Source organism: Acanthochromis polyacanthus, chromosome 21 (assembly GCF_021347895.1).
Source record: "Acanthochromis polyacanthus isolate Apoly-LR-REF ecotype Palm Island chromosome 21, KAUST_Apoly_ChrSc, whole genome shotgun sequence".
NCBI classification, from domain to species: Eukaryota; Metazoa; Chordata; class Actinopteri; family Pomacentridae; genus Acanthochromis; species Acanthochromis polyacanthus.
This window is the reverse complement of record NC_067133.1, coordinates 4,149,656-4,167,577: the sequence shown is the minus strand read 5'-3', so window position 1 is coordinate 4,167,577 and position 17,922 is coordinate 4,149,656. Positions and strand designations below refer to the sequence as shown.

Below are 17,922 nucleotides of genomic sequence, written 5' to 3'. Positions count from 1 at the left end.
TTGCATGCATGTTAACCGCTTTCTGTGTTAGATGTGTGCAGCCAAACTTGTCTAATTTCCTTACTCAGAATGGGTTTTTTCTAATGCTAAGTCTGCAGCAGAGCAACAGGTAAAGCAGCATTAAGACAAACAGACTCAGTTATGAACTCCTGCAGGATGTTGGGCTTTAATGTAACCTGTTGGCTTTTTATGTTTCCATGCTTTTTACAAAAGTACTCTTTGCTGAACATGTATTGCCACTGATTCATACTGCATTGTTAACCCTCCTGTTGTCCTCATTTACGGGCACCAAAAACTATTGTTTCCTCGTCTGAAAAAATCCAAAAATTCAGCAAAAAAATCCCCAAATTTATGAAAATTTGCAAAACCTTCAGGAAGAAAATTCCAATAATTCCTTCAAAGTTTCCCTTGAAAGTTTTATTTAAAAAAAATCCTCCGAATTTGCAAGAAAATTCTTGTAAATATGTTCAAAAAATGAGTAAAAATCACCCAAAAAACACTAAAAATATGTAAAATGATTTCATAAATATCAGTAAAACTTCTATTATTTTCCTTAAGAACATTCACAAAAAAATTCGCTGGATTTTGGTTGATTTTTTTGAATGTTCTTAAGAAGCATTTTTCTTTTTTCAACCAAGAAATGCTCAAAAATTTCCCAAAAATGTTGAAAATCTATTTTTTTTCCCCACATTTTCAAACTTTAAAACGGGTCAGTTTTGACCCGCAGGAAGACACGAGGGTTAATGGCCCGAAGTGTAGGTTTAAAGCCATATAATCGGTTACCCAGCTCTAAAATGAAATCAAAATTCACTCAGTTGCTCTGCTGCTGTTGGAGTGTTTTGATTCCCTCCATCTCAGCCACATTTCAAAAGCCAAGTCTGAGGTATTTGTTAGCTTCGTTATGAAATCACTGGAACGGAGCGCTGTCAGGGGAATGGTCAAAGTCTCCTGTACTCCACACAGATCAATGACAGCGAGGCACCCTCTGCACCCAGAATGCCCCATCCGGCCTGTGGAGTGGAGAACGGTACGTCAACGCAGGCCTGCCGCCTGACTGATCAGAGGTGGCAGATGGGGTCGGCTGTTGTGTCTGCTGTTGCCCGTGTGTTGCTCAGCTGTTACTAGGCCACGGCATCCCCTCCCCTGGATCTGATTTCACAGTGGAAATATCACCTTCTCTTTCCTGGTCTGGGCCAGGCAGGGGTGTTTGGCAGGCGGCGTCGAGTTAGTTGTACGCTCTGCTTGCTGGCAACAGTGGGAGTAAATGTTCTTTATACAGCATTGATCCTGCAGGATTTTTCACCATAATTACTGGTGCGGAAGCAATGGATTTGATGTAGCAAGCATGCAAAGTGCTTGTTTCGTTTTGATTTCGAGGATTTTTTTCGGTTGGTTGTCGGGGATTATTACGAGACTTCGAACTTTGTCCTGAATAAAAGTCATCTGAATGCAACCTTAGTTTTCGTTTTAGGGGATTATAATGTGTTTCACAAGCAATTAAGAGACATTAAACCTGAAACTCAGCTTTAACCCAATAAAACCTGCATACACTGACATGATTCAGCAAAATGCAATTCCAGCTCGACCACTTTTGACACTTGAACATACAGTTCAGGTATCTCTGCATGCTGCTGCTGCATCTGACAGAGCCAAACTGAGACAACAGAACAGACTCCCTATTTATAGCAGCTCCAGTTTTCAGATACGGGGGAATTAATTTTTCATTAGCCTCGAAAAGGAGAGTGGAGAGTTAGAGTTTCAGGAGGCCCTCTCTTTCTGAGCTCTCCTCCCCTCAGGTAGGGAGCAATTTGCAGAAAGGCTGAGAACACGGTTCAGTGTTTGTTACGCCTCGCCTTCTCGCTTGGATTGGACCTCAGGGAGCTCTGTCAGCTGGATCATTGCTCCACTCTTCATTTCTGTCTGCCTCTGTCTCTCCATCACCACCTTCCTTTTTCTGGGCCTTTTCTCTGTATCAGCAGTACAGCATCAGTTGCTCAGTGCTGACTGAGGGCCCTAACTGAACCGTTACGTAACGGCTACAGTATGCCGTCTGCTCTCTGGGGCCCCTTTGTAAACCTATGACTGCTGAGTCACTCATGTCTCACTGCCTCACTCAGCTTTGAATGCAGTTTTAATTATGAAGCAGATGTCTTGATGTTTGTTTGAAGTTCACTGTAGGACGCAGTTTTTCTAAATATTGGTTATTGGATGTACTATATCGTAGTGTGTTGCCATGTACTGGCAGCAGTAGTGATAGAATAAATAGCTCTTTAAATAATTAAAGCTGTTTAAAACGGAGGCTTAGTTATTTATTACAGATGGCAGTTTGTAGACAACATGTGTTTTTTTTATTTAACTCCAATTGCCATGTTGGCAGCTAAAAGAGGCGCCTACTCCTGCAAAGAATTTCAGCTTTATAACAGAACTTTTCCCAGATTTTGCTTCTAATTTTTTTTTCCGAAATCCTATTTTTGTAAGTTGTTGCTGTTTTTATTCTACATTATGTACCTCTATTTATTTGTATACACATGCATGCAACTGTGGATAAGCTTTACATTCTGTAGGTATGTGCTGTATGCTCATCTCTGTGAGATACACAGAGGTGAGGTCCCTAGAAAAAGCCTAACATACCAGTGATGAAGGTCATACTCCTGGTAAGCACCTCTTTCTCTTTATCATCTATAGGGGGAATGCAAAGCCTCTATAGCATCTGCAGAATGAGAGCCATTGCCCCACCAGGGCCTCTCTCTCGTTCCCGGCTGCCTACAGCATAGCTGAGAAGCCTTCATACTGCACACTCTCTCTAGGGAGAGATTGTCAGGCTAATTGCACAGCCAAATGCAACACCACAAGTCAGAAACTAGGCTAAATGTTTGCACCGCATGCTATTTGCTGCAACATGAGTCTTTATAATATGCATAAATGCTTTTATTCCCATCATGTGCTGTTTTATATTTAAAAGCTCTCATTAGGACTCTTGGGGTGTTTTGTTGCTTCACAAAGCAGTGCCTGTTCTATGTTTCATTTAGTCGCCATTCCCTCAGATGTGTCTGACACTCTTAACAGTCTGCTCTGTGTCTATCACTGAGTTGCGTGCCCACTGTGATGATGTAAGCCCCTAAAAAGTTGGTAATGAAAAGTCTTGCTGCAGTGATACAATGCAGGCCAGATGATTTATAAAGCTTGAAATGTGCACACTCCTTTTAATCTAAAAAACACTGATGTTTTACATGTTGTGTTTGTATCCAATTACAGTTTAACTGAGAGCTTATTTTTCCATTTTAGGCAGAATTGTTGGAATATTAATGGCATATGTGTGTTCGTCCTGTATAAATATGTTGTGATTTTACCTTTGAGCTGCAGCATGTATTTCACTTTTTGTTTCCTGTTTCGTATCTTGAATTACAGACATACTCTGGCCTTTTCTGCGTGGTCATCAACCCCTACAAGAACCTGCCCATCTATTCAGAGAACATCATAGAGATGTACAGAGGGAAGAAGAGGCATGAGATGCCGCCACACATTTATGCCATCTCTGAGTCTGCATACCGCTGCATGCTTCAAGGTACGACACAGCAAACACCTGCTGACCTTAAACTGACCTTTTAACTTGATTTTATGAGATGCTTCACACAGTACGTTTGTCATCAGTGAGAATTATAGGTCTTTGCAACGTTGTTTAAAGGATTAATTGAATTAAAAAGCGTCATAATTAGTCAGTTGTCATTACAAATACAGACTTAGACTTACTTCATCAGGTTTTCTTCACTTAACCTGGAAACTGAGGCGTGTTGTTTCTTACACAGGTGTATTTGCATTTTGGTCAGTCCTCAAAGGGGTTTAGCTCACTAGCAGGAACCATGGGGTTTGGCTGCATAGTACAGGAGATTAGCGTGTGAAGACGGTGTGTAAAGTGTGTGAAAGGTCGTAAGGTCGACGAGGAGGTGGCATCACTGATTATGTCTGCTGTCATGGAGGGTCAAGTAGCAGATTAACTATGTGGCAGGTTTTCCAGCTGTATCACTGGTGACATGTGGTTATTTGATCAGTGCATAGTAATATGAGGCTGTTCAACACAATCTTTAAGACTGTAAACACTGGGCAAAGGCTTTAGGATTGAAGCGTTAAGTTGCACTGTTCATACTAAGCTTGTTCTCAATATTATTAGCCATTGGTAAGCTTATGTAACTTTTTGGCGCTGTGTGCCGTTACTTCTCCAAACCACAAACTGATTTGTTTTTAAACCCCTGCAACTTTTTTCCAAGCACACAATTTCAACTTAAAACAGGGTTTGAAGTCATATTGATGTCATTGTTTAACCCTTAGAGCCCAGTAGAGGCATTCAAATCCACATCCCTTCTCTTCATTTCAGTATTTTTTGCAGTAAGGTGGAGCACGTATCAAATTAAAATGCACAAACATGCCTTCACTTATCTATGCAACAAAATATTAGCAAGGAAGAATGGTTGGGTTTCTAAAAAAATAATCATATTTCCAACCTGGATTAAGTTTTACATTCATCTCCACACCCACTCTATTTGAATTACTCATGAACTCATCATTGCATCAATATGCAAACACCTAGACTCATCAATATCTATGCAGTGATGTGTTACGACCACATCACAAGAAAGATCACATCCAGAGCTTTCTAATTAGGCTTGTACATACCAAAGTCATAATGTTATGAAAACAGATCTAACTTCTGCAAAGTAATGTCTTCTTCTATTTTTCTCACCCATTTTCACATTCCTGTTTCCTCGGTTAAATAAGTCATGAAGTCTTTTGTTTCATAACAGCCCTACCACAAATCAAGACACCAAAGCAGAACTTTCCCTATCCGATGACGCTGTTGTTTCTCAACATAAATCTGATATTACATCCCACTTTGAATGAAAAATAAATACAGAATCATGGATTTGTTTTTCATTGCAAGGATTGTTTCCCATTTGGCACCAAATGTATGTTTTTTTTTAAGTCATACAGTATTCCACCATCATCAGTCTGATATTACCAGATTTCAGGCAATCTTCCCTACAGCATTATGAAATGTGAAATTACACATGAAAAACAACAATTTCTTAATTTCTCTCCTTTGATATGAAAACTATCATATCGAATGATGGAAGATCTGGATATCCTAGACTGTTCTAAAAAAAAACTAGATAGATAGATAGATCAATAGATAGATCAATAGATAGATAGACTCGTGTTCAACAGTTTGGAGTCACTTAGAAATGTCCTTATTTTTGAAAGAAAAGCGTTTTTTTTCAATGAAGATAACATTAAATGAATCAGATATACAGTCTAGACATTGTTAATGTGATAAATGACTATTCTAGCTGGAAACAGCTGATTTTTAATGGAATATCTCCATAGGGGTACAGAGGAACATTTCCAGCAACCATCACTCCTGTGTTCTAATGCCACATTGTGTTAGCTAATGGTGTAATTGATGATTAGAAAACCCTTGTGCAGTTATGTTAGCACATGAATAAAAGTGTGAAATTTGTAGTGAAATTACTCTGAAAGTAGCCTAGCGCTGATAGGGTTATGAAGGGTAAATTTGTGTAGCAGTATGTTTCTGTTTTGTGTCACTCAGATTTTAACAAAATCCTGTAACACTGAGATACTCTTATTTACAGACTTTACTCTCAGTTTGAAAAACAAACTGGCTCTGAATTGTTTATCAGCTATACTATTAGGTACATGTATCATTTGGTACATATCTTCTTGGATACATGTACATTTGTTGTAGTTTTGTTTCTGCGGTAAATGGACATATTGTACCAGCAGAGAGGCACAGCAGCCTCTTTCTGTGTTTCAGCTGAGAGTAATGTGCTGCCAGTGGCCAGAGTGTGATCTCTAAGCTCCTAATAGTGTGGGTGGTGAGAGGCTTGCCTGCCAGAGCTGATGCTCTGTGACAGAGGGATTTATAGGAAAGTAAAAGAGAAACAGAAACAGAGATGGAGGCAGAGAGAACAGGTTCAACCAACATCACTCTTCATGTCGTCATTATGCAGACCTGTCGAGGCTGTAGATGTGTTTTCATCCTGCACATGTACCGCATAGGTGGTTTATGCCTTGAACTACAGCTGTTGTATACTCAAAACCTGTAGCAATTTATGATGAACCAGGATCCAATCAAAATCCATCCATCCTGATAAAAGTACCATAGTGTTCATGGAGCGTATTATGTTGGTGAAGAGTTGTGCAACTTGTTTTGTTGGACTTTTATTGAAGTTTTCACTAGCCTGCTGTGTGTAATATCTAAAAATATGAACACAATTACAAGGTAATGACCCATGTGGTACAGGACTATGACCCACTTTGGGCACTGACTAATTGCTTTCGAATCTGTGATGTAGAAGAACCGCTGTGATAAGCAGAACCTTTACCAGACTCTATCAGTGTTTAGACAGCTTCTGCCTTTGCTGTGTGTCGTCACTGTCAACTGTGGAACAACAGCGATAGTTTCTCCCTTTTGTTTCTCTTGAATTGTCGTTCACATCTAAGCGATTTAATTCTTTAAATAGCATTTAGCCAGTGTTTGGTTTATTTATCCGGATGTACTTCAGCCTTGAGGTGACTCTGTCCCTGATTGTATGGCAGACCTCCACGGCTGCAGCTGTTTGCTCCAGGGTTTGGGTTTCTGACTGATGTGCTGCAGTCCCCCTATCATTACATGCCCTCGGGCTGTTTTCTCGCCTCTGCTCTCAGCAGGCTGGGTCTCCACACAGGTTGGACCCCAAACCCTTGGCTTAGCAGGGTTAGAGCGTAGCCAACGTTTTTCAGTGTTTGGCTCAGAACCTTTTAAGGTGTCTCTTGTAGAGATTAGAACATAAAAGACGCTCTTGAAGGCTGTATTTATGATAGAGTACAAAACAGAGATAAGTATAAATTATTAAATGAATATAACACTTTATTTCTAAGTTGAATAATATGGAATTTGCTCTTATGTAAAAGTAAAAATTGACAGTTTAGGTGTATTGTTTTAAAAACACAAAGTCCCACAGTAGCAACAAAACAATGCAAAGGATTATTGAGATTCAAATCTTGTGTTATTATCCCCCGCCACCACGAAGTGGAAAGGGAGATATAGGTTTGGCCTCCGTCCGTCCGTGCTTCCGTGCTTCCGTCCGTCCGAGATGAAGGGGACAGCTTTTCTCGGAAACTATTACAGCTAGGATTACGAAATTTAGTGTGTAGCTTCACACAATGGACACCTTGATCAAGTTTGAAAATGAGACCTGTGCGATAATATTTAACAGAGTTATGGCCCTTGATCACTATTTTGGATATAGACTCATAGACATCACATGTGGCGGGGGATATTGATGACCATGTCGTCTTGTTCAATATGTTATTGGTCCACAATTATAAAAGGTGCTCTGATTGGTGGTACTATGACTTGTTTTTTACCTTCTGATCACTGCTGTAGCTGTGTTTTCACTGATTTGTTTTAGTTGCTTACCAACCTTCCTGTCTCTCAATCTGGCTTGTCAGTTCTTCTGGTACTTCTTTTCCATGTGGAGCCATGATGGAGACATGCAAATAGACACAGCTCATGGCTACAAAACTAAGAACTTTCTGCTTTTCACAGCTCATTTTAAAACCATATTTATGCAGTTAAGCTAACTGTAAATCTCACTTTTGCTTTAGTGATCACAGGTTTTTGTAACTTGTGTTTTGTTGCACTGAACTTCTACATTGGGACCCATGTTTTCGATGTAGTCCTTCTAAAGTAGCCTTTGTGTTCAGAAGAGAAAATACATCAAAGTGATATTGCACAGGGATGTACTGACATTTGTTCATGAGGTTAATGTTGCACCTACTGAAGGGCCTTCATTCATTACCACCTGGATCATTTATTTCCTTCTGTTTTTACCCTTATTGTTCTACTTACTGTGTGTTTGACACAACTATCGCTCTACATAGAACCACAAACACACAAAGCATCGCACACACCCACACTTGCACCATCCTGTTCTAACTATGCGAGATGTTTGTCTGGATATAGGACACCTCTCTTGTGCCACCATTCTTTTCTCTGACCCCCTTTTCCTTGTTCATTCTTTCGGACCCCTCACAACGGGCAGGGCAAAGCAGCCAATGGAATGAGGTCACCGCTGTTCCAGCCCTTCATACCATGCTGTGCTAAATTCTACAAGCTGAGTCATCGTCGAGTTGTCATAGTCGTCCGAGCAGCCGATTACCTAGTGCTGGGTTTCTATGAGCTGAGGGATGCATCACCATGGATACCTATGTGCATGTCAGTGTATGCAACCAAAATAACCTTCCCCGGGGATCTCGAATAGAGGTGTCACTTGAGGAGTGACAGTATTTTTGCAGGCTGCAGTGAGGGACTTGAGTTATTGACCGAGTCTCCTTCTTTCTGTTTAATACAGCTGCTTGTTCAGGTTGTGTTTTTAGCCATTGAGAACTATTTGGGATCTCCTACTGTTTTCTAATTGCTTTCTTTCTTCTGTCAGTGAGTAGAGCAGCTGGCGTCTTTCATTTTCCACCGCTTTGCCGGGTTTCTTCAGTTCTTTTCTTTCTTTCAACGAGAATGTCCCGGCTCGGAAGACACCAAAGAAAATTCCCCGCATCCTTCAAGGCATTTTGGTCGCCTTTCACTTTACATGAAAAATACAAACCACAGCTCGGCTGGAAGCTCTGTGGCAGCTTAGTTTTTTCTCTTTCTTCTAGTTCTTTGATCAGGAAACACATGAAGAGAAGTGTGTTGAATGTACACCTTCTCGTCACTCCTTCATGTCAGGATACAGCCAGGGTTGCCATGGTTAGGCCTCTATTTAAGTAACAACATTGTGTTCCCATTTTCTCTTATTTCACTTCTAGTCAGACCACAGGGCTCAGCTAATGCCACGTTCCCTTTGACAGCATGTATGACTTTGTGCAGCACTTCTATTGTTGCTCCAGAAAATATGGTCCCCTTGATTAAGCATCACTTAGGCACCTTAAGCTCGTCCATCCAGTCAAGTCTTAGAAACCTTGGTGTTGTCTTTGACTCTGCTCTGTCCCTGGAGCTGCATACAAAAAACTTCATTAGAAACTGCTTCTTTCAGCGAAGGAATATTTCTAAGCTGAGAGCTCTGGTGTCTAAAGCAGAGCTTGAAATGATTATTCATGCATTCATTTCTTCACGCTTAGACTATTGTAACAGTCTTTTTACTTGTTTGAGCCAGAAAGAACTCCACCGTCTACAGGCTGTTCAAAACTCTGCCGCAAGACTCTTAACCTGCACTAGGAAAAGAGACCACATCACCCCCGCATTGGCTCCCAGTTTATTTTAGGATTCATTTTAAAATTTTAGTTGTCACTTTTAGAGCTTTAAATGGTCAAGCTCCAGTTTATATTTCCGATATTTTAAAACGCTACTATCCTAACGTTCTTTGAGATCCTCAGGCCAAGGTTTGCTGGTCATTCCCCAGACCCATTTTAGGAGTAGAGGGGATCGAGCCTTTCAAGTAGTGGCTCCTCGGCTTTGGACTGCTTTGCCACCGTCTCTGCGCACTTTAGTCTCTGTGGAGTCCTTTAAAAGGCAGCTAAAGACCTGGCTTTTCAGTCAGGCTTTTATTTAGGTGGTGGTGTTTTGACAACTTGTTTGCCATTATTGTGTTTGTGCACATGGTTGTGTCACTCCCTGTTGTTTGCTGCTGATTTAAATTTTTTCCTCCTGATTTTATTGTGAAGCACTTTGTGAATTTCCTTTCTGTGAAAGGTGCTATATAAATAAAGTTTGCTTGCTTGTTTCTATTTCATTTTATTTTTTCGCGTCATCTTATCAGTTACTTGTTTGTTTCGGACCCGTGCTGTTTTCCAGGGCGACAAATTACGCAGAGTCACACTCAGGTGAAACCTGCCCTGTACATTACGGTTACTGCAGCTCAGCTTGCTTAAGGGCCTTAACCCTGAATGGAATTACTTGCAGAATTGTGCAGCTCCTCAAATCTGGAGCAACACAGATGGCACTGTAGGCACAACATGTTCAGAAATGACTGAACAAACAGGAACAAATCCACTGCCTGTTTGTAGTGTTTTTATTTTCCAACATTGCTGCTGAAGTACTGCTGTTTTAAGGTATGCGGTTGTTTGAAATGAAAGAAGGATGAATAGTAAGGTGTACAGGTGGTATGCCTACAGTTTTGTTCATCTTTTAGAGGTGTGATCTGTATCTATGTGTCCCATCTGGATAAGGAAAATCAGATCTTAACGCATGTGCACATGCATACAGAAAGGGTCTTGCTTGCGTTTTGACCAGATCTCGACGAGGTGTAAATGCACTCTATAGAAACTGTCCACATTCTTAAAACTTAAAAATAAGTTAATAAACTTTGCTTACTCCCTTCTGCTTCAGCAAGCCCAAAGGAACTTCATGTAGCTAGCTGGAAAGTCTTCCTTGCTAAATAATGCAGAGACTAATGAATCAGATGTCATCATCCAAATAATTATTCATAGACAAATCACACACTTAATATAATTTCAGTAACAGATTCCCAAATAACAGAAGATGTGCTGCTGAGAGAGTTGTATTCTCTGTTTAGTTTCTGCCTTGCGTCGTGAACCACAGATACTGCAAGATATGAAACATCTATCCTGCAGAGCCGAGAAGGGAATATAGGAGGTAGCACAACAGTCGGAGTGGGAAATGTGTTGGAACACGGAGGTGAGAGGGAGGGCTGTGCAGGGGGAGACGGGTGGAAGAAGAGGCATTGCTGAAGACTTCAATATCAAAGGGGATACTGGGAAAAGGTTGTACAGGGATAAGCAAGGGCAGACGCAACACCCCCACGGATACGATCACCAGGATTGGTTGTGAAGATTTAACAATGAGGAGCTGAGTGTAGAGTGGAAAGAAGGCAAAGACTGCATAGCCGAAAAACGAAGGAGTGAGGCGAAGCCAGAGGGGGCAGACAGGACAGAGTTTATGGGGGAAACAGAGTAGAGGGTACAGGGGAAAGGCAGAGGGGGCGGCCAGCATTGTGCCTCACAATAGGGGCTTTGTGCGGTCTGAAGGGGGCTGGGACCAGGGTGCTGTGTGTGTAGGTGCAGGCAGGGATGCCTGGAGCTGCAGAGTTCTTCCCTGGGAAATGAGGCCGCTTGTTGGGGCAGAGAGGGCTAGAGAAGAGGGCTGGTGAAGGGCACACCCAGGGCCTGAGTGACAAGACCGGTGTGTGTGTGTGTGTGTGTGTGTGTGTGTGTGGGAGGGACTATTTCCTGGTCTTCAAAAGGGCTGTCTGTACTCAATACAGTTTAAGATATATCATTCAGACAAAGGGAGAAGCCTTTTTAACCCTCCTGTTGTCCTCATTTATGGGCACCAAAACATTTTGTTTCCTTGTCTGAAAAAAAATCCAGAAATTCAGCAAAAGAAATTCCCAAATTTCTGAAAGTTTGCTAAACCTTCAGGAAGAAAATTCCAATAATTCCTTAAAAGTTTCCTTTAAAAATTGTATTTAAAAAATCCCGCAAATATGGCAAGAAAATTCTTGTAAATATTTTTTAAAAATGAGTAAAAATCTTCCAAAAAAATCCTAAAAATATGTGAAGTGATTACACATGTATCAGTAAAACTTCTAATATTTTTTAAGAACATTGACAAAAAAAAAAAGATTGATTAAAAATTTAAAAAATGTTGATTTTTCTTGGTCAATGTTCTTAAAAAACATTTTTAACATTTCTTTTTTTTTCCCCACCAAAAAATGTTCACAAATGTTGAAAATGTGGACATCAGAAGTTTCACTGTGAAAATAGATTTTTTTCCCCCACACAAGTCTTTTCAAACTTTAAAACGAGTCAAATTTGACCCGCAGGACAACACAAGGGTTAAACAGTGTGCTGCAAACACAGTCTGTCTCATACACGCACATACAATCCACATGAGGAGATGCATCTTTAATGACAGGCAGCTGTGGAGTTCATACAGGATGAAATCGTATTTCTGTTTGGGGGTCATACACCAGTTTTGATTTATGGCTGCAGTTCCCCCCACATATACATACTTCAACTTTTTTCCTACCTGACCTAGACAGACTGATATTCAGGAAAGATGTATGTCATGCATATGTAAGAGACTGAATGGAAAGAAACCTGAATCCTGACTTTTTATCCTTGTTTTCCTGTGCAGTTAGATGGATTTTAGGAGCCTGGTAGAAGTCACATAATACTTAAAAATTCGGACAGCAAATTTTAATGCACCTATTTGACTCTGGTGCATAATATTTTTACACTATTTTTATTTATTTTAAGACACAAAGGCCACATTTATGAGTTAGTTGGCCATGCAGGTTGCAGGTTACATCTGTTTGCTTGAGAGATGATTTAAAGTGGAGCCACTGTCAAGTACTGCCCTCGTTCTTGGATGGTGTTGTCATGAGAGACACATAGCAGTGATGCCAGAACCCACGGCACAGCAGATTGAGTTACCTGTCTGATGCTGTGACTGCCCTCTCTGTGACACCCGCTGAAGGCCAGGGAGAACAGGAATGATCCGCCCTCTGTTTAATGAGCTTTTTTAGTAATTGTTTCACCTGGAATTGTTGCTGCTGCAATGACTTGTATTAGTCCCTTTTGCGTTTTTCAGATTTAGCGAGCTATTTTATATTTTGCCACCAGTTTCATCATTTTCAGTCGTATCGTGTCACATAGTATCACACTGATACAGTTTCCTCCCTGTGACTGAACCCCTGTTCCCCCTTGTGTGTCTGGAATTCCTGTGGAGCTGCAGAGCTTAGCACTGTGATATTAGAGGTGCCAGCATAAACACACACACACACACACACACACACACACACACACACACACACACACACACACACACACACACACACGAAAACTGCCTTGTCCTGTTGGATTATGGCAGGCCTAACCATCACAAAGAACCACTGTGGACCATACAAGCCGCCCGACGCCTGCCATCTGCAATCGATTACATTGCCAAATTCTTTCTGCCGTATCTCCCGCAACTGCTTTCTCTCCCCTTTCATTGGCGCAAAGGCAACACCCAGCAGCACAAGGCTAATTTTACACTCTCTGTAGGCACACTGTTTTGCAGCACTTAGACTCTGTTAGCGTAAACAAAGCTGCGCACGTGTCAGACCTGCAGTTCAAACGCCAACTCAAAATGTCGACTGCCTTACATGTGTTTAGGAAACAACCCCGAGGCAGAGATATGTGTTAAGTCTATCCTATCAGCAACCCTTGAGCATCGATGACGACAGTATGTGTTTTATTTCTATAGCACCATTGACTTGTAGTCCTTTTTGACAGCAGAAAGGAAAGGAGTGCAGATGGACATGATGCTTCACTGGAGTTGTCTCAATTTCAAATGACAGAGTGGGGTTCTTCTCCTTTCTGCCACTTTATTTCTATCTTTTTGTTAACTGTTGGATAATCTCCAGAGATGATGAGATCCTAATGCAGGAACCGCAAATGTCTAAGATTTATATGCACTACTAGATAGATAGATAGATAGATAGATAGATAGATAGATAGATAGATAGATAGATACTTTATTAATCCTGAGGGAAATTCAAGTTGGTTTTTTTTGCTTTTTTTCCCCCGATAGATATGTATGATGCAGGTTTGTTTGTGTTGGCTTGTATGTAAAAAGGGAGGAAACTTTTTCTTACAGCCTGACCACTGTTGAATTTTTGGAGCCAGTGCATGGAATGTATAAAACTGTGACATGGACATGTTGGCTGACATTCTATAGGTATATTAAATAGGGAAGACGATGGGGTCATTGTTTATTAACTTCCTAGCAAAGTATTTTACAAACTTGGGAGCAGCTGACCGTGACTCTGCACCACAGTTGGCTCACCTGTGATAGGTGTTTTAGCTACGTGCTGGACAAACTGTGATGATACCATTTCTAAGTTGCCCCACACCCTTTTTGTTGCATTGTGCTCTGTAAGAAGTTTGCTCTTTGTCCAATGTGGGCAACAAACACATTCCAATATATTTGATCAGCCAGTATCAGCCAATAATATCGGCCAACATACATATTGATTAAACTCTGAAGTTTCCAAAACAGCCATTAACATGTTTAGCCAGGCTAATAAATAATGGTGTGAATAGTGGTATCAGAGACTACAAATGGACCCCACCCTCTTTCACTATTGTGGCAAATGAGAACAGGAGTGTTTCTGCTATCTTGTCACAGCATGGTCATTCTGCTTAGTGAATAAAAAAAAAATAATTATGCTTCATTGCTGCCATGTTTCTCTCTTCCTCGTGCAGTATTCTATCTGTTTATACGTAGTCTTTGTGTGAATAATAACCAGTAACTGAACTCTTTTCAGTAGCTTACTCTCTTTTACCCCACGGCTTTTCTGTGTATTGCTCTTCTCTTCTTCCTACATAATCTCCAGGTCGGTCCATCTATTCCTAGCATTACCCAGCTCACCCCCACTGTCACCAGATGTTATGGTCCCACCTACTGATTCCTGACTGGAAAGTTAAGCCACAAATTTCCATTCCACTGTCAGCACACATATGTTGTCTCTTTGCTGTACAGCCATGTAGTTGGTACGTATCTTCAGGGCAACAGACGTGAAGCACACTTAATGCAATGGAATGGACATATTAGATTTCAAAGAGTCTTCTAATTAGTCCAAGGATGTTTACCACACCAGTCCAGCACCCCTTCTTGAGAAACATGTGGGACCTTGTTCTCGTTGCCTCTCTCTCACACTCTATCTATAGCTCTGTCTGTCTGGAGAACCCCTCTTTTTCCCTCCCAGACTTTTCTCATTTCACCCCTGCATCAGAAGCATTTGAAAAATGTGCTTTGTGGGACTTGAAAAGGGAAAGACTCCAAAAATCCTGTCTGAATGCTCTCTGTAGAGTACAGCTCAGACAGTATAACACGAGCCTTACAAGCCAAACCCAAGCCGACGGCCCATAAAGCTGAGAAAATTAATTTAGCACGCAACTACCTTCCGTATGTGGGCAATACTTTTCTAAAATCTCATGTTTAACCTGTGCATTGCTCCTATTTCATAAAAGTTCAAAGCCAGTATTAGCACAGTTGAAGACAGAATGTCACATTTTCATTGGACTGAGTCTGTTTTTCTTGGCTCTTGGTATGAAATCACACTGCGTTTCTGCCTGCTCTTATAATCTAAAACGCTTTACGTATGTCAAATTTGATGGGCCTGTTTTAACATTTTAAATCTACTGTAAATGATAAGTCTTGTAGAATTTTATTGGAATGAAGGCAGAGTTCTTCTGGGTTACATTAAGTGGGAATAGTTGCCAAACATCTTAACAACAACTGCCTCAAGATTGTATGAAGTCCTTTTTTTTCCTGTTCCCTTCTTGCCACTGCAGCTGTGGGCCATATTTTACAAGTGTAGTCTCTAATTTATTTCTCCAAAATTCATCAATTAATGAAAAATATAGTCAGTAGGTTGATTGATAAACGTTGCTTGTTATTTGCAATGTAAGATCAGATCAGGAGGCATCCTGCTGGTTATGCTTTATAACCACAGTCTGACTCTGGCTGTGCATCATAGTTTTCTCCCTATCAGACTCTCTGCTGTCATTCTGTTAATCCATCCATTCACTATTGATACACCGCTTAATCCTCATTAAGGTTGTAAGGGGGCTGGAGTCTGTCCCAGCTGACTTAGGGTGAAGGTCGAGGACACCGTGGACAGGTCACCGGCCTATCACAGGCTACATATAAAGGCAAACACACTCGCATTCACACCTATGGACAATTTAAAGTTACCGATTAACCTGAGCATGTTTTTGGACTGTGGGAGGAAGCAGAAAGATCCCGGGGATCTTCTAGATCCAAGGTGTGCTAACCACCGATACACTGTGCCGTCTCATTCTGTTCAATAAGGGCAAAAATGCTAGCCTATCCGCGCTAGAACCCACGGCAACCCACGGCAATGAATTTAATTCTCTGCCAGGGTGGGTCTAGTTACCCTCCATAAGGCTCGAGGCTGGATTCTCCTAAAACTGGCCGGACCAATCACCATGAAGTGTAGAGTCAGAAGGCGGGCGTAACGAAGTGACGACAGAGGCGTGACGATTCTGACAGAAACAACCGGCGCACAATAAACAGTTATCTTTCGACTCGGCTTTGGCCACAGCCCTTAAAGATTTGAAGCTAAAATTCAACTTGAAAGATAAACAAAGGACGGCACTGAAGTGTTTCATTGAGAAGAAAGACGTATTTGGACTTATGCCGACGGGATTATGGCAAATCCTTAATATACCAGTTGGCTCCGCTGGTTGGGAAGCTAATGGGACTTAGCCACAATCTGCCGGCGCTCTAGGAACTCCGTCAGCCTATTCGTTGCGCTGATTGGTTGTATACCTACCCAATTGCTGCAGAATGATTTGATAGACAACCTTTTAGCCTGCCTCCCTCCCTGTCGAGCGGTCCTAGACCCTTGTGCCTTCAGAACATGGGTCTAACGTGGCTAGGTTACAAAAATGCCAGAAGCAGTGAGAAAAACTGGTGAACTGAAAACAAAAAAACAAACAGACTCAGAAATAGTTTCTATGCAAATGCCATTTATGCACTAAACTCAGGACACATTAATTAATTCTAGTGTTTAATGGGTTTTATTGGACGGCTTTATGAATGTTTTTTATGAAAGACTCTGATTCTGAACTGGTCAGATTTGGCAGTCGATACATTCACAACAAGCACTTTGTTGAAGCCTCACTGACAGACAGCACCATCCTGTTTGTTTTTCAATACAGGCTGTTATGATTTCTAACACACAGAATATATCTTGCTAGTAGTATGACTTAAAATAGTTTTATTCTAAAAGTTTCTGCACATACAAATTTGTTTCCTCACCACTGCTGTTGTCTTATGGTGCCGTTACACCATGCACCATCCCACATTGTTATTCTGTGGTTTTATATTCTCTGTCTACTTTTACAGCCCTATATCAGTAAGAAAATAGCCTAAACTAACATTACAGACTGTAGTTACAGTCTGTTTTTACTGTCTGTAAATCGTCTCAGGTGTTTTTTTTTCGTTTCTTTCTCCACACTGATACGAAAATACATTTTCCAGTGACTATTTTAACTGCATATTACCACAGTGATGAATGCATGTCAGAACCATTTTCAGTTTTAGATCAAGTACTTCAGTATTCTGTAGTTCAGGGAAAGTTAGCATAACACTGATTACACTGAGCTATTTTTGCTGACAAATAGGCTGTTTTTTTATTATTGTCAACATCATAACACAGCAGTTACATTAAAATTAGATGATAATGTTCAGAAGATTTAATAAAATGTTGAAATATTAATGAGACATTTTAATAGATTCATTTTATATTAATCAAGTAAAAGAAAAAAAAATCTCCCCAGACAACTCAGACCCATTTTGAGAGAGGGTTAGTGTTAAAACTCTCCCTCTCTGGACTTTTAATGTTAACATATTAATAATCTAATGCAGTCAATGTCCAATGGGAAGTAGTTTGGATGAGTAGCTGGTCAATGATACTGAGAAAGCACGCTTTAAACCAGCATGCACTAATGGTTTGAAAGAGGAAGCTTAAGGTGTAAATGGTGATAAAAGCTCCGTCTCTTCCTTTGTGTGAGTGTGTGTTGGATCTGTCACTGCCCTCACACACTCTCCCAGGTGGTCCCTCACACACTGCTGCTGCTGCTTCCGACAGGGTGGGGACATTCCATAAGTCATTATGAGAGTCTATTTCTGTCTGTGATCTCAGCTGCCAACTGTCTTCGCTGAATCAGAAGTAGTGAAACATCCCTAGGATTTCATCTTGCTAGCATGTCAACGGGTGACATGACAATATTTATAGCTGGAAAGTTCCTATTTTGGTCCCGTTTTTCCCCCTCTTTACATCACCTCTTCGATGTGCTACCCCGAGCTCTTCCTCTCTGCTGTCTCCATTTTCC

General features: G+C 40.9%; 1 protein-coding gene across 4 annotated transcripts in view; it reads left to right on the top strand.

Annotated features, from left to right (window-relative positions):
• The window catches only part of LOC110953120 (myosin-10-like), an 88,694-nt gene that overhangs the window by 6,518 nt on the left and 64,254 nt on the right, over nucleotides 1–17,922 (top strand). For all 4 annotated transcript variants that reach the window (XM_051941027.1, XM_051941028.1, XM_051941029.1 and 1 more), the window contains exon 3: nucleotides 3,409–3,565. In XM_051941027.1, coding sequence (XP_051796987.1) covers nucleotides 3,409–3,565 — 157 coding nt within the window. The remainder of the gene's footprint in view (nucleotides 1–3,408; nucleotides 3,566–17,922) is intronic.